Source organism: Lampris incognitus, chromosome 20 (assembly GCF_029633865.1).
Source record: "Lampris incognitus isolate fLamInc1 chromosome 20, fLamInc1.hap2, whole genome shotgun sequence".
NCBI lineage: Eukaryota > Metazoa > Chordata > Actinopteri > Lampriformes > Lampridae > Lampris > Lampris incognitus.
The window spans coordinates 23,871,775-23,894,917 of record NC_079230.1 but is presented as its reverse complement, the minus strand read 5'-3'; the positions used below and the strand labels follow the sequence as shown (position 1 = coordinate 23,894,917).

The following is a 23,143-nucleotide window of genomic DNA, read 5'->3' as shown; positions in this document are numbered from 1 at the left end:
AAAGATTTAGTTGAGTTACAGACATTGTTAGTTATGTACAGGGCAAAAAGCAGAGCATTACCAGAAAATTTACAAAAATGATTTGTTTTTAGTTCAGAGGACGAGGGCCAGAAGGAAATTTAATTTTAACCATCAGTATGCACGTACTACTTTAAAGCAGATGTGTATTTCAGTATGTGGCGTGTGGAATTCTTTAGAGAACAAGCTAAAGGGTTGTATAAACATCTTTCAGTTCAAGAAAATGTATAAGGCAAGACTAATTACACAATATGGAGCTGTCAGGTAATGGGTTTTCAGTTAATGGTGAATTATTGTGTATGGCTTTTTGGTTCTTTTTCATTTCTCATGTTGCTGTAAGTATTAGTTGTTGAGTAACTGACTGACAGACCATCTATTCTGTTGTGTATTTATGTTTGAGTAAGGGGCAGGCAAAGTAAGGTTTTCTTCTCCCTGCTCCTTTTCAGTCATGGAATGTGTAAACCGAGTTGTGTTTGATCATGAATTGCTTGTTTCTTTCTGAAGCTGTGCGTTACCATGAGCGGAATAAATAATACTGAAATGAAATTTTGACTTTTTTTTTAACTTGCTCTTTAAAAATCTCATCCACAATCTTCCGACGGATGGAAGTTTATTCATCGTCATTATTTTTGTTTATCTCAAGTCTGTCAAGTCACCATCCGAGGCGCATCCTCGATGTATAGTGGGCGGATCAGGGACATCCGGGCATCTGAAGCGGCTCGTTACGCCTGCCATAGGTAGGGGTTTTGTTTTTTTTTGCCATCGCAGCTACAACCTGGGCCGCGGAAGATGACGTCACGGATCTCGGAGAACACAAGTAAACAGGAACATTTATTGTAGTGCAACGCCCTGTGTGAGAACACACTTTGAAGTACGTCGGTGGGAATAAACCTGCAATCACGGCTGAAGTCCCGTTTAAAAAAAATAATCCCGGGGGCATCCCGGTGGCTCACCTGCTAGAGCGCGTACGTAAGGCTGAGTCCTTGCCGCAGTGGCCTGGGTTCGAATCCGGCCCGAGCCCCTTGCTGCGTGTCATCCCGTGTCTCTCTCTACCATTGCTATAAATAACGGCGGAAAATGCCCCAAAAAAAATCCCATTGAAATAGACGCAAAGAACGGCACGGCTGCGTGAATTATGCGTTAAATGGGGCGTTTAACGCTTATGGCCCAGAAGAAGCGGCGACCCGTCTTCCTGCGCTGATTTAATTACGTCGCGTTGACCACAACAAGTGATGTGGGAGCCGAGATGACGGTACTGTAAGCAGAGCGCCTCTCCCCACGCCGCCGGTTCGTGGTAAAACCCTATGGATGGAGGGGTGGCGCGGTGGATGGGGCACGCATGCGCAGTGAGTCGTCGAGGGGTTTATTTCATGGGTATCTGGAAAGGTTGGACCAGGGAGGAGTGCAGCAGGCTCCGGTACGGTGTGGGGTGTAAGGTTTTGATTCTTTTTTGGGTTTGACGGCCGACCCACCGACCGACCCAGGCGTGTGTTGTGCGTGCAACCAACACTTCAGCAGCCACTCCCGTATCGCGGTCGGGAAGCGGAGAGTCTGAAAGCGGCCGGGAATGAACGGGGAATAAGGAGGAACGGCGCATAAAGGAGCGAGACCAGCCACGACAGCGCCGAGGCACCGCGGCAGCGAGACGCGAGCCGCAGACGGAACGGCAGCACCGTCGTAGGGGAGCGAAAATTTAAAGGGGGGGGGATATTCAAGAGGAGGGGGGCTTGTCAAGAAGAAAAGCGCTTAGAGTGAACCAAAGACAAGCGTAAGGGTAAGTTTAAAGTTTTCATATCCAAACACCCCGTCCTGGACTGGGCGTGTTTTGAGCGTGAGAAGAGGCTATGCCCCGCGCCTGTAGCTGCCTATGTTGTTATTCAACACCGGGCACCTGAATGAAAACGAGCCATATTTGCCTCCCTTTCTTCTGCTTTTGAAGACCACCGGAAGAATCCGATATTTATTAAAGGGAGGAGCGTCGCGGCTGGGATTGGCTAGTGATTGGAAATCTGCAGATAGCTAAGTGTCAGAGGACTTCCTTTCTCGACGCTGCGCGGAAGTTTTCGCGTCGGATTCACCGGCGCTGTGGCTCTGCGGGTTTCGAACAGCGCCCGGTTTTACTCGGCACGGTTATGGCGCAACGGGAAGCGTGAAGACTTGACCCCCGTCTCTCCGCGTAGCGTCTGGCGTGCACCCCGTCACCCATCACGCGTATTAGCTTAGTCATTACTGTACAGTCGCGGGCCAGCATTCCATTTGGGCCCTTTGATTGCTGATTTGCTTGGGGGCAAGTGTGTCTCAAGGCTTTCACGTACGTAGAAATTGGCATCAACTTGCTATTTTGCCCCTTGAACTTGGGGACCGGAGGGCCTCTGGCCCGGGTGTGAGACGCATATGGATGCGAGGACGTGCTGACTGTTGACGGCCAGTGTGTGTGTGTGTGTGTGTGTGTTTATACGTACTAGGCCTCAGTCAGCCTTCCCAGCATTGCGGACATAACCCACGCCTGTCAAAACCTGCCCGATTTGGCGGCGACACCTCGTCGTTGCCACAGAGTTGTTGGAAATCGACGTTCCGGTTTTCCCCCCTATTTTGCAGCTTGCGTTAAGCGAATGTGCCCACGCAGCCAATCGCCGTCATTCGATATCGGTGTCATTCAGCGTGGACCTGCCTCGGCTATGGACGCTGTCGTACGGCTCAGCTACCGGCGGCCGAGCCGACCCGGCGGAACAGTGAAGAGTGTGAGGCGGCTCTTAAGATCCTCTTCCCCACATGTGTGATAACGTCTTCTGGACTTTTACGTGGACTACTTTGTGTTCAACGCCGAATACGGTCAGTACGCGCGGCATGTAGTTGCGCGGTGTCGCGGAACGTGACGGCTATTTGAAAGTTGCACGGCTGGCGGACGGCAGCAAAACTCAAGGTACAGTCTGTCCCTAACCTGGGGTTGTTTTTTACATGCAACATTAAAAGATGCCATAATCATAATTAGTCCCAGTTTTCGGTGAAGACGGTGCCGACCGCTGTGTTAAACTTGTGTGGTGGGGTCTGTTCTGGGGTTAGCCGCCGTCGCTACCACTTGCCTCAGTTCTGTTGCTTTATTTAGCACACCCTGCTCTTCCCCATCTGATGTTACAACTGAGCTTTTCCGACTGCGTTCAATCAACGAGCAAATGGTCCATTTCCTCTCATCCTCAATGGTTTGTTGATCAAATCGGAAGTTCAGTCCCCTCCCACGCGCGCGCCATTTATAACCCTTAAGTACTAATTTCTTGATCCCTTCTCGGTTGATGAGAGATGTGCATTACATTACTACGCATCTTCTTCAGCCATATATAGCAGGTGTCGAGTGTTGCCGTGTACCAAATACGGAAGGCCGTTATAAATCATAGTAAAAGTATGTTTCGGCCATCATCACACAAGTTGGTCTAACCATTTGAGCTATCAAGTGTGAGTGTTTAAAACTTTTATTTATACAGCACCTTTCAAACACATGGTTGGAAGATGCTTCGTAAAAGCATAATAGTTGCAATTTAAAGAAAGTGTGCTGCTAGTTAAGTTTGTGTGTGTGTGTGTGTGAGGGGGGGGGTCAGCTAATGTTAAGGGGCCACTGAAGAAGAGATAGGTGAGGCAATACTGTACTGAATGGGATGACTCAGTGTGGCGGACCCAGCAGAACGTCTTGTCAGGGAGCCCCACTGGTGTCATCACATTACGCATTCTGATTGATCTCTAACACTTTCTGTTGACCTCCGCAGAAGATATGGCGGATCCAGATTTGGATTTCCAGACAGGCGATGCTGGGGCATCCGCCACCTACCCCATGCAGTGCTCCGCCCTGCGCAAAAATGGCTATGTGGTGCTTAAAGGCCGACCCTGCAAGATTGTTGAGATGTCAACCTCCAAGACTGGCAAGCACGGTCACGCTAAGGTTAGTACACAGCCCCAGAATTACGGGGCTGGATGATTAAAATAGGGAACATAAAGTAGCATTGGAAAACAATCATTACAAAAATGAAGTATTTTGTAGCATCCTCATTTTTTTGTTGTACTTCACAATAAAAACAATCAATCTTGTAAAAAGGCACTTGCAATTGTTTTTCTTCAGTATTTATCCCCTTACAGCTATTCTAGGATCATGGCATTTGCTATTTGAAGGCTATTGCTATTCTAGGTTCACTGGACCCTAACTCTGGCTTCACTCTCAAAGGAGACTACTCATTTACAAAAGTAGAAAATTTTATTATAAAATAGTTCAATATGGACGTTCATCTGAAACGGGGACATATTCTCTTGCAAAATGATTAATAGTGCAAAATGACAATAATTATGACACTTTATTAAGGATGGTCAGTCAACCAAATTATTGATCAACACTTAATACGCAATTGTTTGTCCTTTCTGTATGGGGGCTTGTCTAGGTGCATCTGGTTGGTATCGACATCTTCTCTGGCAAGAAGTATGAAGATATCTGCCCCTCCACCCACAACATGGATGTCCCAAACATCAAGCGAATGGATTACCAGGTGAGGCAGGAGAGAGGAGTGGAGCAGAGGGACCACAATGAAGGAAACAGTAAATACATTTCCCGAAAATTAATTTTTGCCCTATGTGAAAATGGAACTCAGCCCCCCCATCCTGTTTACTGTAGATTTTATATAAAAATATTCTTAGATTTTTTTTTTGTGGCTTTTTTCCCCTTGTTCTTCCCAATTGTACTTGGCCTATTACCCTATTTTCCGAGCTATCCCGGTTGCTGCTCCACCCCCTCTGCCGAGCCGGGCAGGGCAGGGCTGCAGATGTGGAGTCGCCAGTCGCTTCTTCTCACCTGACAGTGAGCAGTTTCACCAGGGGGACGTAGCGCATGGGAGGATCACGTTATTCCCCCCAGTTCCCCCTCCCCCCCAAACAGGCTGACCAGAGGAGGCATTAGTGCAGTGACCAGGACACGTACCCACATCTGGCTTCCCACCCGCTGACACGGCCAATTGTGTCTGTAGGGACACCCGACCAAGCCGGAGGTAACATGGGGAATCGAACCGGTGATCCCCATGTTGTTGGGCAACGGAATTTGAGCAGTATGGTGGCCCAGTGGTTAGCACTGTTGCTTTACAGCGAAAAAGTCCTGGGTTTGAACCCCGGGGTTTTCCAACCTTGGGGATAATCTCAGGTCATTCTCTGTGTGGAGTTTGCATGTTATCCCTGTGTCTGCGGTGGGTTTTCTCTGGTTGCTCCGATTTCCCCCACCATCAAAAAACACGTATGTTAGGGTTAATATTCCTGCCTGTGCCCTTGACTGAGGCAGGGCAAGACGAACTGGAGTTGGTCCCCGGTTGCTGCACGGTAGCTGCCCGCTGCTCCTAGCTACACAGCTAGGATGGGTTAAATGCAAAGCACAATTTCCCTATGGGGATCAATAGAGTATATCAAAATCAAAATACACTGGTACGCTACCCGGACGCCCATATTCTCAAAGATTATTAACAAAAACAACAACAACAACAAAAAAAAACGCCCAGGATGTCCAGGTTGTGTGGTGGTCTATTAGGTTGCCTACCAACACGGGGATCGCCGGTTCGTGTTACCTCTGGCTTGGTCGGGCATCCCTAGACACAGTGGGGCCGTGTCTGCGGGTGGGAAGCCGGATGTGGGTATGTGTCCTGGTCGCTGCACTAGCGCCTCCTCTGGTCAGTCAGGGCGCCTGTTCAGGGAGGAGGGGGAACTGGGGGGAGCGGCATGATCCTCCCACGCACTACGTCCCCCTGGTGAAGCTGCTCACTGTCAGGTGAAAAGAAGCAGCTGGTGACTCCACATATCTGAGGAGGCATGTGGTAATCTGCAGCCCTCCCTGGATCGACAGAGGGGGTGGAGCAGCACCGGGATGGCTCAAAAGAGTGGAGTAATTGACTGAATACAATTGGGGGGGAAAATCAAAAAAAAGAAAAGAAAAAAAAAGCCCTGTATCGTACTCTATGATGCCATTAGTGAAGACCTGAGCTACTTGGTTGATAATACATAGGGAACATATTGGACAATGAATGAAATGTTGACAGCTCTATTACAAGTTAGAATTGAAACATCCTTCTTTCAAAACAAATTGGCATTTCCACTTAAAATCGTATGCAGAACTGGTTATGGTATATTTTAGACTCCTTCAGCTCGTGGCTTGCTGACTTTGCTCAGACTCCATCGGCCTGTGTTGTGTTTAGGGTTTTACATTATGGCGTGGAGCTGCTGATTTTTGTTAAAGTAGACCTTCTGACAAGCCATTAAAAATCAGCCCTCTGTTTTATTGTTGATGGTGCAGCTCCCGCGAGGGTCTCTCAACTGCATCGGATGACATTTGAAGCCTAACCCTCTCTTAGAGATGCTCAATATTTACCTTTCAACACTTTGTCCATAGAAACAGGGTCTCAGCTAGTGTTTACAGAGAGACTGTCCCGTAAATGAAAGGTCACAGGTATGATTCCTGCAACAGCTATGTGTCCTTGGTCAAGACATGAAGCCCCTACCTGCCCACCCTGCGCAAATCACACAGAAGAGCATCAGAAAAATAATGGCTACTGCTCCAACGCAATAAAACATGTTTTCATAGGTCGACAGTTACCTTATGTAACGGTTTTAATCCAAAAATGCACGTTTACTTTGTTTTTGACTTATTGGTCCTGGAATGTAATTGAGCACAGTTGCTCCTTGTCAGTCAGACAAGGATGCCCTGGGGGATGTGTACTTTCACTTCGAAGGTGTGTGTGTGTGTGGGGGGGGGGTGCACATCGTCAACTTCTTAAAATAATGGCCCAAGTCACATTTTCAAGTATTTCAAAAACCAGAATAAACTGAAACGAAATTTGTGAGTTTATTCTGTTTTTTGAAAAACTTGAAAATATGACTTAGGCCATTATTTTAAGAAGGAGACGACATGCGAGTTTGTGCATGTTTGTGCACTTTATTCATGTGTTAAAATTTTCACGTTCACAATAAGACATTTAATTTACTAAGGACTCCTAAAGACTTCTAAAAACTAGAACAAAATCCAAATCTCACCAACAACCCCCAGTTTTAGAAGATAAAACAGAATAGCTACAGAGGAAAGGGTGGATGTAATTAATGCCATAATACGCTTCAACAACACCAACACTGGCCGATTTCCTGGACGGATTAAGCTTAGTCCTGAACTAAACCGATTTTTGTATAGAGAATCCCTGTTCAAAGTTCAGTTTAATCCAGGACTAGGCTTAATCTTTGTCCAGGAACCAGTCCAAAATGCCTTGAATGGACACATGAAGGCTAATCACAACATGATTGGGTTTTTAACAGATTGCCATCTGTGGGCAGAGAAATCAGAAACGTGCGCTAATCAATAATCAATCAATCGCTCCTTGTTTGTGTGAAAACAAACACGACTTTCAACGATTCTTTGCTTTGATTGAGAAGCACAGCCAGCGTTAGTTTTGGATGAAAAGTACCGGGCATTACAACGACACCTAGTTGAGTTCTCCCACTGGACTCGGAGAAAGCGTTCAAAAACCAGACCGTCTGATCGAAAACCTACTACTACTACTTTCGGCTGCTCCCGTTAGGGGTCGCCACAGCGGATCATCCGTTTCCATTTCTTCTTGTCCTCTGCATCTTCACACCAGCCACCTGCATGTCCTCCCTCACCACATCCATAAACCTCTTCTTTGGCCTTACTCTTTTCCTGTCCCCTGGCAGCTCCATATTCAGCATCCTACTCCCAGTATACCTAGCATCTCTCCTCCACACATGTCCAAACCATCTCAATCTTGCCTCTCTTGCTTTGTCTCCAAACCGTCCAACCTGAGCTGTCCCTCTGATATACTCATTCCTAATTCTGATCGAAATCCTGACCGTCTAATCAAAATTCAACTTGTGGGGCGCCCGGGTAGCGTAGTGGTCCATTCAACATGGGGATCGCTGGTTCAACCCCCCGTGTTACCTCTGGCTTGGTTGGCTGTCCCTACAGACAGTTGGCCGTGTCTGCGGGCAGGAAGCCGGATGTGGGGTATGTGTCCTGGTCGCTGCACTAGTGCCTCCTCTGGTCGGTTGGGGTGCCTGTTCAGGGTGGAGGGGGAACTGGGGGGAATAGCGTGATCCTCCCACACACTACGTCCTCCTGGCGAAACTCCTCACTGTCAGGTGGAAAGAAGCGGCTGGCGACTCCACACGTATCGGAGGAGGCATGTGGTAGTCTGCGGCCCTCCCCGGATCGGCAGTGGGGTGCAGCAGTAACTGGGACAGCTCAGAGAGTGGGGTGATTGTCGAGGTACAATTGGGGAGAAAAAAAAGAGGGGGGGTGGAAATAAATAAATCACTGTATCACCGAAGATATCATATACTGATAGATAAATACACGTTTTTCCATCTGCTTCACAGTTTATTTTGATAAATTTGTCAAAGGATGTTTTTGTAATTTACAATTAATGTGACGTAATTTAGCAATTTCTGTCTTTGGTTCCAGTTTCAGGTAATGTGGAATAATTGGCAAACTGTAACAACACAAACATCAGCTATACCGATAGAAATATAACAGCGTTAACTCAGAGGCACAGTAGCGTTAATAAACTGGAACCGAAGATATTCACTACAGCGAAATAGCATTTGGGTGACTTGGTCAAAGTACGACCCTCCTCGGTGCAGATATTGTTACTGTCTCATACATCCAGAGGGAGAAGCAATCGGTTTTTGTCAAGTCATAGAATGCATTATACATTTATATTTGCCAGGAAGCTGAAATGTTTGAATTCTTAATCAGTAAAGTCATCCTCATCCTCCTCATCATGTTTATGCAGCCTGTCAGGTTCACGTATGTATTTTTGGCGACCCCTGTTGGAGACGAGCGGTAGTGTTTAACAAAAGCCATTAATATTCGCAAGAGCTGAAAAAAGGAGCAAGACTGCAAACATCAAATATGCGAACTGAAAATGTATTTAAAAATTTCAGTTAACGGAATAAACCTGTGTACTGGCAAAATGTGTTATTTAGCCCCCCGGTGCTCTTTTTCTTCTTCGGTATGAGACTTCGTCTTCTTACTGTTTCTTTGAGATGAAGATTATACTTTTGTTTAAAGTAATTGCTGTACATGCCTTTCTTAAATGTTACTCCCACCATCTGCCGTTCTTAAGTGGTATAAAAGCACTCCGCTTTGTTGAAGTGAACTAGCGTAAGCTCCCTTTTTTTTATACGCTGCAGCCATATTGTGGGGATGTTCTTCCTGTTTTGGTTGATGCCGTTCCTTTGTGACTGAGTGCAGGGAGATCTGCTGGCAGCGTGTTGAAAACAACACACAGAGGCTTGTCGTTTGTTTTTCCAAAAAGTACACATTTACTACAGCGACTTGTTTTTTTCATGTTAAAATGTTATATGGCTTCTCTTTAATTACGTCATTTTCTTCATTTGTCTCTCTTTTCCATCATGGATCTTCTCTTTCTACTCACGCCCTCTCCTCACCTCCCTCCTCTTACTCTCTCCTTCCTCTTTGTGGGCCTCCTCTCTTCCTGCTCTGTCATCCCTTCGCCTGCGGCCACAGCTGATTGAAATTACAGATGGCTACCTGTCCCTGCTTCAGGACTCTGGCGATGTGAGAGAGGACCTCAAACTTCCTGAAGGAGAACTGGGCAAAGAGATCGAGAGCAAGTTTGAAGCCGGAGACGAGATGATGGTAAGTACTATGGACTCCATGTGTTTCGCATCCAAATGTGGTTTTCTCATGGATGAGGTTTGAAAAGTGTTGGTAGTGCATTATTAATTTCCTTGTTGGTTCCAAGTGTTGTTAAAACAGGAATGATTTGAGCCGCTCATATTGGGCTTGGGTGATGTGGTCCATCTTCACATTACCCGATCATCACTCTGAGATCGCAGATACCTGACATTATCATTAATTTGGGAACTCTACTTATGTAAAAGAACACATTATTATAATGTTAATCAATATTTTATCATTGTTTTTTTCAAACACTTTAGAATGGTGTGTTATACTGAAATTCGGTTGGGGGGAACTTACACAGATGATAAAATTAAAATACTATCTTAACCAATAATTGTAAATGGGTAAAAAAATAAGAGAGATCCAATTGAAAACGTAACTCCGACTAGATTGCAGTGTACTTTTTGTTAGAATATAAAGGCAAACAAAGCATGTTTCACTTTCCCCAAAAGTGGGGCCCAGGATGTTTGTGTGTGTGCATATGTGTATATGTGTGCATACACATACCCACATGCACTTCTGAACCACATAACTACACATCACTGAAGTTCATAGTTATGGGATTTATGCTTTTCTTTCTAGAGACAACTTGTTACTCAGAGAAGCAGAACAGGAATTTACTCCTCCCCTAGATCGTTGACTATGTGTTTCCATATTATACAGAGTATTTGAATGAGTATTGGAACATACGTGGCATGCAAAGGACCATCCGTCAGCGCTTCCATGTCTTGGAAAACCTGGAATTTGTTGACTAGTTTTCCAGTCATGGAAAACGCCTGGAAAATGATAATGGAGGGATCAAATGTCCTGGAAATATTATTGAGGACATGGAAAAATATAAACTTAAGTTATAAAATTGTATTTTTACTCATTGAGATGGTATAATTTTAGTGTAAATTTTAGCTTTTATGGCATTTTTAGCTGCTGAGAATGCACGTTAGTACGTTAAGTTTTGGCGGTATGCTAAATTGTGGGGGGGTGTTGTCAGGTTAATCGCCATGTCAGTCTGAAAAGAAAACCTGGTTAAGGGCGTCTGGGTAGCGTGGCGGTCTATTCCGTTGCCTACCAACATCGGGGATCGCCAGTTCGAATCCCCATGTTACCTCCGGCTTGGTCGGGCGTCCCATCAGACACAATTGGCCGTGTCTGTGGTTGGGTAGCTGGATGTGGGTATGTGTCCTGGTCGCTGCACTAGTGCCTCCTCTGGTCAGTTGGGGGGGGGGGGACTGGAGGGAATAGCGTGATCCTCCCACGCGCTACGTCCCCCTGGCGAAACTCCTCACTGTCAGGTGAAAAGAAGCGGCTGGCAACTCCACATGTTTCGGAGGAGGCGTGGTAGTCTGCAGCTCTCCTCGGATTGGCAGAGGGGGGTCGAGCAGTGACCGGGACGGCTCAGAAGAGTGGGTTAATTGAAAAAAAAAAGAAGGGGGGGGCTTGGTTAATCAGGAAACACAAAATTAATCAACTGCGTTTTGTTTCCCTTGCATTTGCTCAGATCACTGTTCTACATGCAATGGCGGAAGAGGCTGCAATTGCCATCAAAGCCATAGGGAAATAAGGCACTGCAGGTAAATACAGAACCACAGCTGTTTCCCAACCCAGTTCTATCGCCACCAGCCGCCTGACTCAAGCCCGCCTGAAGAGGAATGGTTGTGTGTTTAATTGTTCTTGTGTTCGTGTGTGTTACACTACTAGATACCAAAATGTGCTACGCCAGTGCAGTGTGTGTGTGTGTTCATGTATGTGCAAGTTGTTTTATCAGCACTTTAAGGGGAAGGCAAATCCATTTCAAGAGTCAAGACCATCACAAAGGGTTTGGTCTTAAACCCATCTAGGTTAGTTTTTATTAATGTACCGTAAAATGTTAAATAGGCCTTATTTTTGTTTTTTGAATTTACAGTATTGCACATTTGTTACATCCATGATTTTTTTTTTTTGCATTTGCATTATTGCATTGCAACAAAAATTATTGTAAGCATTCAATTTTAGCAGTGTCTATGTCTTTGAACTCCAGCAGCTTGATGTGTACCGAAACTGTAGAAATGGATGTGCCTACCTCTTTATGCAGTTGTGTTTCGATGTTAACATTACGGTTATGGACATCATATTAGAGTTTTTATATTTACAGTCGTAAGTGTTTATGAGTCTATATGTTGCATTTTTGCACTGTTTTTTTTCCTGCGCTGTTGAAATGTGGGCAGCACTTCATTTTACAGCCTGACCTACATTACAATAATGCATACTAACGTTAAGATTGCTTATTTCTTATCTGGCAACTTGCCAAGAAACTGCAGTGTTAAAATAGTTACTGAAGCGTCAAGTCAAGCTTTACCTTATTTTGTCATGCGTACTGCTGGCTGTAGAATAAAGTGTTCACAAAAGTATTGAGTTGTTGGGTGTGAAGTGTTTATCCCAGAAAAGTTTTAATATCGATTGATTTTTTTTTTTAACATGAATGATTGTGTGCTGACATGCTTAAAACATACAAAAAAAGGCTCCTTTCTTCCCCTTTTCTCCTCTACAGATGTCTCTTCCTCTCTGGTTTCTACTGACTTCTTTCCCTTTTCTTTCCCTCTCCGTCCAATTCTGTTTCAGGGGAAAACAAGATGCACTGGACCTGGGGAAAAGGAAGGGAATATTGCCTCGTCAATGCTATTCTCCCTCTTTTTTTCTTTATTTTTGTCTTTTGTTTTCGTATTCTCTCTCCCACTCTGTACTTTCTGACCCTTCCTTGGGTTTCAATTAGAGAGGAAATTAAAAGTACAGGAAATGGAAAAACTGTTACAAAAAAAAAAACCTTTCTATGTACATGCACATATAATACCAAATCCAAGACTCATCCAAGTTGTACAGATTTAACAATAACAAAAACAAGAACGGGGTAGACGGGGGGGGGGGGGTCTTCTTTAAGAAATGGTTGCCAATGACCTAATAGGTCTATGTACATTCAGCAGTTAACCTACAATCTGAAAAGGTGGTGCAAGTGTCAACATTTTTTCCTTCTCACTTTTTAATAAAGCGATTCCCCTGAGTTATGAAGGGCTTCACCTCTGTGTCTGCATTGTTTAATCCACTGGGCTTGTTCAGTGGGCTTGCAGCGTTTAAAACATTTCCATAGATCTGTACATTGCAGAACTGACAGTGACCTACCGAGTAACGGGACTTGGTGTCTGTGCTGTAAGGCATTTTTCTATTTGTGATTTTCAGTCACAGCTAGCCCCTTCTGAACAAGCCCCAACCCATCCTCATTTCATATTTTATGGAGTGTATATCGCCTGAAACGTTTCTATTAAACTAAAAGCTGTCAGGATGATACACCTGAGTTTTTTTTTTTTTCCTCCTCTGTGGAAAGGTTGAGTTTTGAAGCCCCCAGTTTTTCTTGGGACACCTGAAGAAACAAAATTAAGGGCACACTAGGTGGGTCCTTCTCTTGAGGACTTGGGTCCTTCAGCCAAACTTTTCTTAAGTTCATTCACCCCTTGAATCCCTGGGCCAAGACCCTTAATGCGGGGGCAGAGCGGGTTGGTGCAATGACTGGATCACATTCGGAGTGAGGAGCGGAGTATATAGTCTGACATACACTGACTTTGTACTTGGATTCAGTAGGCTGGAAAAGTTGTGGCATTTTGGTATCTTTACTTTTGTGTGTTCCTAGAATAAAGTCCAAACTGTGCAGAATGTCTCCCCAGCCAATATTAAAGACGACGCAAGTTGTTAGAAATGGTGTGTGCCTTTTCTTTAATTTGAACAGCATAAAGCATTAAATTGCATCCATGTGAACTTGACTCTTTCAGGAGAACAAGAGGGAGGGAAAAAAACCCAGTATACGTGTTTTGTAGAACTTATCAGCACGAGATCAACAGTCACCACAGTTTTGCGGAACTCGGTACAACTTGGTGTTGGTTTTCAAGCTATCGCTTGACATGATGTGAATGCTGCCACTCAAAGAACAGGTTCTTAATGCAATCTCAGGTTTATGCAATGTCTTGTTGATGAAAATAGCCCTAACACAACCCATATATTGTGTAGTTTACAATATAAACTATTCCAAGTAAAAACAATATTAACGAGTTATTTAAGTTGAAACTGAATGTTGGCAGAAGCACAAATGACTTAACAGAAAAGACTAAGTGCGAGGATTGTTCACCCCTGATGCAGGTCCAAAAGGAGCAAAACAAAGCAAAAAAGTAAAACTTTATACTAACAAGAATTCAAAGGCAATACATACAATCTAATCAAGACTAGTAATTTAGGAACCTTTACAATAAGAAGTCTTTCCCGTCACGTGGTCGTTGGGATTCTTCAGGGCTTTTGAAAGAAGACGTGAACAATCACCTCAGCAAAGAAAGGTCGTTTTGACAGGGTGTAACCGTTTACTTGCCATGATGATAGAATCTCTGTCCACTTTGGGCATGTGGGAGGAAGGTGTGGCGAGGAGCGGCTTGTGGGGAGTTCTGGAATGAGGCCTGGCAGAGGAATCAATGAACAATTGTTGACTCGGTGCAACATGATAGCAGTCATGAGAAACCTGAGTTATTACAAAACCAATATCTTTACAGGTTTGACCAGTGGATGAGGTGAGAGAAGGCAAACAATATAAGAATAATGAAAAGCGGCTTCTGTGTGTTGTTTAAGCCTAACCTTGGCGGTGGGGATCTGGACTGCCATTGATGGTGAAGGGAGCAGGCCTGCAGCGGAGGCATGGAGGGCTTGAGGATGCATTGGTCTCAAAGCACCCTGTAACAAACAAGACAAGGATATTATTAGCAAAAAGCAAACAACAAACGGCAGTAACTAGAAGAGTGCAGATCCCTGCCGGGCATATCGCCCCTTCTCCAGTGCTCAGACTTGAACGAAAAACTAGCTAGGGAGTTAGCACTCAATTGCAATATAAAACAGGTTTTTCCAAAGGTTGTTCGTTTTTTAAAATGTTCCCCCCTTTTTCTCCCCAGTTGTATCCGGTCAATTACCCCACTCTTCCGAGCTGTGCTGGTAGCTGCTCCACCCCCTCTGCCGATCCGGGGAGGGCTGCAGACTACCATATTCCTCCTCCAATACATGTGGAGTTGCCAGTCGCTTCTTTTCACCTGACAGTGAGGAGTTTCACTGGGTGGGCATAGCATGTGAGAAGACCACGCTATTCCCCCAAGTTCCACCTCCCCCGGATCAGGCAACCCAATTGACCAGAGGAGGCGCTAGTGCAGCGACCAGGACGCGTGATTTTTTTTCGTACCCATTTGCCTCTGTTGATTAGGTTGGTTAAGGTTAGGTTAGGGTGGGGTTAGGGATAGAGTTAGCCAATCAGAGATAGAGTAGGGGCGGGTCATCCCGGAATCCAGGTGAACGCTCTCTCAACGAGTACTAGCCAATCAGAGGCAGAGTTCCCGGAAAACGGGTACGAAAAAAAATCACGCGACCAGGACACATACCCACATCCGGCTTCCCACCCACAGACATGGCCAATTGTGTCTTGTAGGGGCAATTGGCCAGGTACAGTTCGGGAGAAAAATCCAAAGGAAAAAAAAAAAGCTATAATGGAGCCCTCATGCTAAAAAAAAAATAATTACCTAATAAAAGTGTTAAGCCTGTCAGTCTGTGGATGTGCAGCCTCTTAGGTGGACCCTCGCACGAATGCAACCAAGTCTAATATGAATTGTACTTTACAAAAAGAAAAGGTTTTCTATGTGACCATTTTGGTTTAACCCTAACCTCGTCTTTATTTTCATAATATAATAAAGCTGGGGTAAACTGTTAACGCTCGCACAACTCACATCTACGGTTGACTCAGATTGGGCAGTGATAAGACTATGCAACACTTCCTGTTTTGACTGCAATCTAGAGGAAGTTGTTCCTTTATAAATTTTGCATTTTTTGGATTACATAAATTCTTTAATTAACTTTTGATCATGTCACTGCACGATCTGAGTCAACCGTAGATGTGAGTTGCGCATGTGCGATTGTAAACAGTTTACTCAGCTTTGTTATATAATGAAAATAAAGACAGGTTATCAGTTTTGGTTCATCCAGTTTTCCTTCAGTTCTCCTGTGCTGAGATCAACAGTGAATGATTTTCTGACTTGCGAAATACGATTGACTTCTCGTTTACTTTCAAGACTCATACCTGAATTACATTTTTTGACACTGTCACTGTCTGATCTCAGTCAGCTATGTGCATGCGCGACTCACATCTATGGTTGACTCAAATTGGGCAGCAACAGAGAGCAGTGTTGGTCGAGTGAGGTAAACAGTGACTGTAGAGAAGGAGTGGCCTTAAAATAGTCTTCCAAACACGAAGTTTTGTTTTTTCTTTGGTTAATTTGATGAGATTGTTTTGCATTTCAGTGTTATTTGAGTTGTAGCTTGACTACAGTTAAAGCTCTAAATTTCAAATTGCCTGTGGACTTACCGCATCAGTAAAGCCTGACTGTTGGTTGGCATGTTCCAGCTGCTTCTGAAGGGGTATTCCTGCCCCGGGGATGAATCCTGTGTAAGTCAGGAGTCAGTTAGATCAAGTACCTATAAAGGTAAATTCCAAGTTATCTTACACAGTTACTCGGCCATTTCTTGTTATATTCATTGGCTATGGGATGTCTCTATTGTAAGAATTAATTTTTTCATCATTATTGGTTATCAGAGTTCAATTCAATAAGCTGAGGAAATGACACCTCACAGAGAACATGTGGAGTAAGAAAGCAGGCTGTGGAACTGACCAGATTGGGAGGTGAAGTGGCTGTGCACTGGGTAGCCGGGCTGCTGGTGGGGAAGATACTGCATGGCTTGAAAGGCAGAAGCACCTGGGGAAGAGACCATGGGGTCCATACTAAAATCAGTCTAAAACAGTCAATCCTCTGTGCAAAAGTCACGAAAAGTGCAAATCACAGAGCAATAAGACATTACATGAAAGGATGCTGATGTACTGACAATGATTCACATTCTCAGCTTAATCCCCCCGTTTTCTAGCAGCAAAACTCTTCGTCTTAATGGGTCTTGTCTCAATATGTCCCCTGGTATAAAATCGTGAACATAACTAAATGCAAGGCAACTCATGGAACTCGAAAGGAACTCATTAACAAAATCGATAGCAGGGGTTTCAAGTTAAAATGGTGTTCAGTGAGGCATGAGAGGCTTGAAAATGAAAATTATGAAAAACACTGAACAATTCAAAGTGCAAGACAAAATTAACTAACAACCGTGTTTAGCTTCCTGTGAGACCCCCTCATATCATACCACTTTCCCCCTCCTACTGCTTTCAACTCATTAGTGAAATATGCCCCTACATGTTTCATGCTTGCATAACGCAGAATAGAGCCAAGAGTTCACCAGAGACCTCTTTCAAAGAAACATAGCTAGTACACGCGCTGGAGATGAGTGACTGGATAGAGCTGTGTGAAAAGCAGGTGCTGGGTACTGGGTGCAGATGTTTGGTAGTTATTCCTTGCAGTGGGATAAGTTTCAAGACAAAAGAACTATTCCTCCTTTTCATTGTTGTGATAATATGCCTACGTCCAATAAGCAGAGGCATATTATCACAATTTATTGATTCATTTTGGTGTTAGCCGTCATTTCTCCTCTGCTGTGCACGACAGCAAAAGTTGAAATTGCTTGAACTTTGGAGAGAAGTAGAGCAGTGTTTTCACAGAGTTGAGAGCGCTGAAATCATGACCTTTCCAATAGAAAACAATACAAAAATGCAGAAAGCGCTTTTCTCCCCCTTCCTTTACAGGTCTGTGGTGAACACGCAGCTTAAGTCTACTGAATGCAAATCCACCAAGACAAAAATAGTACTGCTGTGGGTCCTTACTGCATTACAGGTCAACTGCAACTTGTGTCATCCATATAACTCATAACCTGTACCTCTGATCTGAGAACTGCTTGCAAAGCTGACAGGTACGGAGGGTCCAGGGGCGTAGGTGGAGGGATGTTGGGCCTGGGCCACCCCGTAAGGCTCATGAACCCCCTGGCCACCACTGAACTGACCATGCTCGGCCGAGCCTGTGCTGAACCCAGGCTGCGTCTGGTAGTGTCTCCCCTGGAAAATATCGGATGTGGGAGCAGAAATTGTTAGTGTGAGATATATGTGAGTAGGAGCTGTAAGACTGGAGCTGCAGCCTCCAGCTTCAAAATCCAATGACACTGATGTAGAAATTCAAATAAGGAAAGATTGGAGAACTAGAGTGGGTTCATTGTTAAAAACAAAAAAAGTAAATCACATCATAACTGAACAAATGCTCACATTCCTTGCCCACATAGAAAGGTCAGCAGAACAGAGAGAGCAAAACTGTTGATGGAAAGATTGTAGTTTAAGCAGGGTATCAGCACACTTTTAAAGTACAAATTTCATGACTTTTTAAGACCTTTTTGATACCTCTAAATGGAAAAAAAATATACCATGGGAGAAAAAATGGAGGTAGACCCAGTCAAATGGAAAACAGTAGTATCAAATACACATAAGAGGGCAGCATAGAGACAAGGTCATCGTTGACAATATAAACCAAACAAATGTATTTCCTTTTCAGACCCTCTCTGGCACAAACAATTTGAAATTTCTTTGACCCTGTCGGTCAATGGACGCCAAGTCTCTCATGACGTGTTGCAGCTCATCCGCCGTCTTATCGATTTCACCATCTAGCACTAGCAACTGCTCTCTCATTTCCTTTGCTCGTCTCCTCGATGCGTTGGATTTTATCACGGCCGCCGCCATCAGTATAGCCAGTACTGCCATGGAAATACGACTTCTAAAACAAGTATTTCCTGGCAATGCTTTTTCACAGATAATATGGTGTTTATTTAATTTAGAAGACTTGAGTAACCAGTAATGAAAAGGTTTTTTTTTTTTGGCATTTTCCACCTTTGATAGCAATAGTCGAGAAAGAGACAGGAAAGGCAGGGGAGAGAGAGGGGATGGCATGCAGCAAAGGGCCGGGGCCGGATTCAAACCCAAGCTGCTGCGGTAAGGACTCAGCCTTATGTGGTACGTGCTCTACCAGGTGAGCCACCGGGGCGCCCTGATGAAAACCTAATTTTCTGTAGTAAAGAATCTGACTGCATCTGCTGCCATATATGAAAACATTCGACTTTATCAATGAGCTAGATATGACAGGTTGTGCCATTTGAGTGCCTGTGTACGACTACCGCGGCGGTTTGCATGCACTGTGTTGTAGTAGATAGTTGGAACGTTCCTCTCCGCCACCAGCAAAGACAGCAGGAAAACTGCTCAGAGGATGATATGTGTCGACCGATCGGGTCAAATATCATCTGGCTAGACTTCAAATCACAAGTGAAATGTGTACACAATAACAAGTATATTTGGTGAAACGTGTACACAAAAACAAGCATATTTATCTGTATTGTACAACAGTTGGTCGTATGTCTGACTGAAGCACTGTTGTTGCATTGTGTTCCTCATTTTCTAACGTTAAGTGGTCCAGAGACAAGTACTTGACTCAGCTGTGTAGCTGTCAGCTGCTGCTGAGACTTAATTCATGATGTAAACTGTATGGTGAATACAGCTAAAGTGGGACGATCGCTAAAGTCCCGGTTCCACTGCCCATGGCGGTCTAGTGTGTGCTATTTAGCGCAAATGCATTGTACGTTGCTTGCAACAACAGTCGGGCTGTTGAGAGATATAAAATAAAACATAAAATAAAACAAAAACTGAATAAAAAAAATATACTGTCATTCTGCCCAAGAATAAATCCAATGCCTCCACTTCCTAAAATTCCAGACATTTTAAAAAAAATTTAGACTTTGAATTAATAAAAGAAAAAGAAATTAAAGCTGTTTTAAGACATTTTAAGGATCCGCGGGGACCCTGGGTTTAAGAACTGCACTGCTTCACTCACCGGGATGACAGGGGTTTGAAAAAGCTGTTTACTGCGTTCCCCGAGCAAAGCACCAGGTCTGCTGTGGCTGACCGGACTGCCTAAGAGAAGAGAGAGGAGCAGTGAGAAGAGTGGAAGATTAGATTAAGAAAAAAAAATCATCCGGGCTGTATAATGACTGAATATGCATTTAAGAACTAAAGAGGCAACTGTTAAGAGCATCTTGGTAAAGCAAACAAATATGAACTGTTGATAAAACAATTTGTAGTTAGAGTAAGTGATGTGTAAACGATTACTAAACATGTCGACTGATAACACCATCATTAACAGGTAAAGGAATTACTACAGCTTTAGAAGTAGTAATGTAAACAACTCATATCTGATTTTCTTTATTGTGAAAAGTCAGAATCAAAGTAATGTTAACACAATTAGGACACATTTACCTATTCTTTTTGATCTATTGGTGCATGTAACGATGCAGTAAAACAGGATGTTTACAACAGAAGCACAACTAACTCTTGGACAGGATGATAAATAGGTGATAAACAGGATGATAAATATGTACTTTAACTTAAATATTGTTTTAAATGGATTGTTTCAAACTAATGTTGGTGTTTTATGTTGGTGAACACATATACATACTCAGTGAACGGTCTCGTACCTTGGATGTTGAGGAGGTGTTGTCCTGCATGCATGGGTAGACTCTGTTGATAGCTAGCTGACGTAAGTGTTGTGATATCACTAAATAACAGGTGATTTAGAGGGAGAAACAAAGCAAACTCATGTTAGCTAAATTCTAGTATCAAATCAAGCATAACTGCCACTTTCACAGAAAGGTTTTATTAAGTAGCCAAGTTGGAGCAACCTCTGTTCCTTCCTTCGCCTCTTTTCCTCTTCGTGCAGGACTTTCTTGAGTTGCAAGAAGAGCTGGTGTTTTTCCTCCTGTAGGCCCTGCAATTTCTCCCCCATCTTCATCACCTTAAGGAGGGAAAACAGAACCACAATCAGATGTTAGTTTTTATAATGATTAAAAATAGCACCTGAAGGACATTAGTCATTAGCCAAAGGCTAGCAAACACTTTGCTCATCCAGATATTATACACTAAGAAGACTTCAGGTTTTTTCAACGTGTTGTTCTGAGATCATGCAGAACTATCATAAGCTATAGGTTATAGACAATCAGTTAGCGAAACTTTAACATGTAGTTTAAGCAAACTAGGAAAATACTGGCTACAGAGATAAAATGCCACCTACCTTCCCATCACACAACCATGAGTTAATTCAAGATCAGGTTTCCCAAAGAGCCTCTTTCTTAAATGTGATGTTGCAGCTGTAGTGAGTGTATATTAATATAGTTTTATTTTTCTCAAACCTGTTCTTTGGTTTCCTCCAAAGACATCCTCTCCTCTATTTCTTTTGTCCGCTTCCTCTCTTCCTCCTCCTTCATCTTCTGCTCCATCATTTTGTCCACCTCTTCCTCCTCTGACAATTGACAGGTCATTTAATGTTACACTGATGGCAAAACAAATTATAATTTCTCTAAACATAAAGTCCAAGTGATCACACACCTTGCCTCTTGCGCTCCCTCTCTCTCATGATATGCTTATGGAGGGCCCTTGCCATCGCGTTGGACAGCTTAGGTCTCTCCAGAAGAGCGGGCATGGTGACAGGAAGTGGAGGTGCCAGCTTGGGAGAAAACACTTCATATGTTGATGCATACACACTGCTTTCCAAATTACATTATCTTAATTTAACAAACTAGTGTGTTAAGTGAGTTGGCTACAGTAGGAGCAGTAATAATAATAATAATGTAACCTATTTTTCTGGACTTGCCTGTTGGTGATTTTAAGTTCCTGTGATAAGCTGTTGCCACAGTATATGCCTTGAGCTCTTATTTTGAAGGCTGAAGAGAGAGCGGGAGTGCTGTACGCCGTGTTGTTGCTGTGGAGTTCTGTTGGGGAAGAATCCAAATAAAGTGGTCCTCGTATGAAACTATAAAATAACAAATGCGGAGGTTCCACTTTCACACGAGGACCACTTTATTTGGATTCTTCCCCAACAGAACTCCACAGCAACAACACGGCGTACAGCCCTTCCGCTCTCTCCAGCCTTCAAAATAAGAGCTCAAGGCATATACTGTGGCAACAGCTTATCACAGGAACTTAAAATCACCAACAGGCAAGTCCAGCAAATAGGTTACAATAATAATAATGATTTTGATTTATATGGAGCTTTTCATACGTGAAGTGCTTTACTTGATAAACGGACAAATTAAAACAATCACAAGCAGATAACATAAAAAGGCATTTTGAGAATGATTTGAAATTGGTCTCCAATAGTGAATGACAAAGGGAAATCGAGGCCAAGATAATAAAAATTAAAATATTACAACAAAGAGATTGATGTAAAAACAGCAACAAAATAAATATAAATGACCAGGTAAGAGTAGTGCAGTAGTATTCAGGCCGGATGCGCTGATTGGGGTCTGAGGCCTGCCTGACGTCGGTTAACCGTCGCTTGGCTTGACAGTGACCGCCGACAGCATGCTAAGAGGCGGGAAAAGCTGCCGCTATCGAAATAATCGGTGTTGCTCATATTGGAAAACGTGTGTTGGTCGCATAGACGCGCTCACACCGGATGTCATAACTATCTGAAACGTCCGAATGGCGAATCCCGCGGCTAGCTGGTTAGCCACACAGTCGACGCTAACGTTAGCGGCAAGCCCGCTGTTCCAACAGAAAACGGAAACCTTACTTTCGTGTCTTTGCGAGTCGTACAAGCGAGAACCTGCCCGTCTCTCGACTTGGCTTTAATTTCCCACGGGTGGTTAAGAGAACAATGCCCAAACTTCTCCCCGAAACATAATGAAGTATTTCTGCTCCGGCAAACGGGTCCAACGTCGCACGTCCTCGTTTCAAAGCTGACGTAATATTTTGCGCCAAGGACCCGAGCTTTGTAGTTCATGCGCGTTCGGGCCTCCTCGCGCATGTATGATAGCTGAACCCGTGGACGTGTTGGTAGAATAGTTCCAGTACGTCCACGGGCCTGCTACCCCTTTAGCGTCCCGGGCAAACGAGAAAACATAAAATAAGCACGAAAACCGCGACGTCGCTGTTGACCGAAGTACTTGAGTATTGATACCGTATGTTACGTTTTCAATACATAACATTTGACGTGTAGTTCTCGGCACACTTACCTTTTCTGACTCAAAATTAGAAGAACCGTGGGCTTGCCTTGGGTCACTCGGGCCGCCACACACGCAGCAACGGCTGGAACTCCGACGAGGCACTGAGGCAAATCTGTGAATTGACTCGTCTCACTGGAGGAGGGCAGTACTGTTCAGGCCGATCAGCAATGTTGAAGACTGAGGGGACGTTGTCCATGAGTGGTGAGCCATACACGATAAAAAAGATTAAAAATAATTTTTAAAACACTCGGGTTTGCTATCCTATTTTTGCTTGAAAGGTTTAAAATATTTAATTTACACCACACAAAAAAAAGTCATGGTTATGTCTGGTGGATTCTCCCATTACACAAATAACTGCCTTGGACTTGGCCTTGAGACTAGTCCATCTGGTTG

General features: G+C 44.0%; 2 protein-coding genes across 5 annotated transcripts; one reads left to right on the top strand and one right to left on the bottom strand.

The window, feature by feature from the left end:
- Positions 1 to 1,384: 1,384 nt before the first annotated feature.
- Positions 1,385 to 12,773, top strand: LOC130130301 (eukaryotic translation initiation factor 5A-1). 2 transcript variants are annotated; one of them, XM_056299963.1, is made up of 6 exons: positions 1,385 to 1,792; positions 3,777 to 3,949; positions 4,440 to 4,544; positions 9,566 to 9,697; positions 11,238 to 11,310; positions 12,338 to 12,773. In XM_056299963.1, exons 2-5 carry the CDS (start codon positions 3,782 to 3,784, stop codon positions 11,298 to 11,300), a joined length of 468 nt encoding a protein of 155 aa, XP_056155938.1. In that variant the 5' UTR covers positions 1,385 to 1,792; positions 3,777 to 3,781; the 3' UTR covers positions 11,301 to 11,310; positions 12,338 to 12,773. The 2 variants fall into 2 exon arrangements, with proteins under 2 accessions (XP_056155938.1, XP_056155937.1); XM_056299962.1 differs by lacking the exon at positions 1,385 to 1,792 and adding an exon at positions 2,031 to 2,941.
- On the bottom strand, positions 11,318 to 22,910 carry gps2 (G protein pathway suppressor 2). 3 transcript variants are annotated; one of them, XM_056299959.1, is made up of 12 exons: positions 22,760 to 22,910; positions 21,132 to 21,249; positions 20,936 to 21,045; positions 20,429 to 20,541; positions 20,225 to 20,304; positions 19,585 to 19,664; positions 17,597 to 17,771; positions 16,453 to 16,536; positions 16,149 to 16,225; positions 14,384 to 14,479; positions 14,124 to 14,208; positions 11,318 to 12,359 (listed from the first exon to the last, which is right to left on the bottom strand). In XM_056299959.1, exons 2-12 carry the CDS (start codon positions 21,223 to 21,225, stop codon positions 12,334 to 12,336), a joined length of 1,020 nt encoding a protein of 339 aa, XP_056155934.1. In that variant the 5' UTR covers positions 21,226 to 21,249; positions 22,760 to 22,910; the 3' UTR covers positions 11,318 to 12,333. The 3 variants fall into 3 exon arrangements, with proteins under 3 accessions (XP_056155934.1, XP_056155936.1, XP_056155935.1); XM_056299961.1 differs by lacking the exon at positions 22,760 to 22,910 and adding an exon at positions 22,318 to 22,473; XM_056299960.1 differs by lacking the exon at positions 11,318 to 12,359 and having other exon boundaries at positions 13,454 to 14,208; positions 22,760 to 22,907.
- Between the last annotated feature and the right edge of the window lie 233 nt (positions 22,911 to 23,143).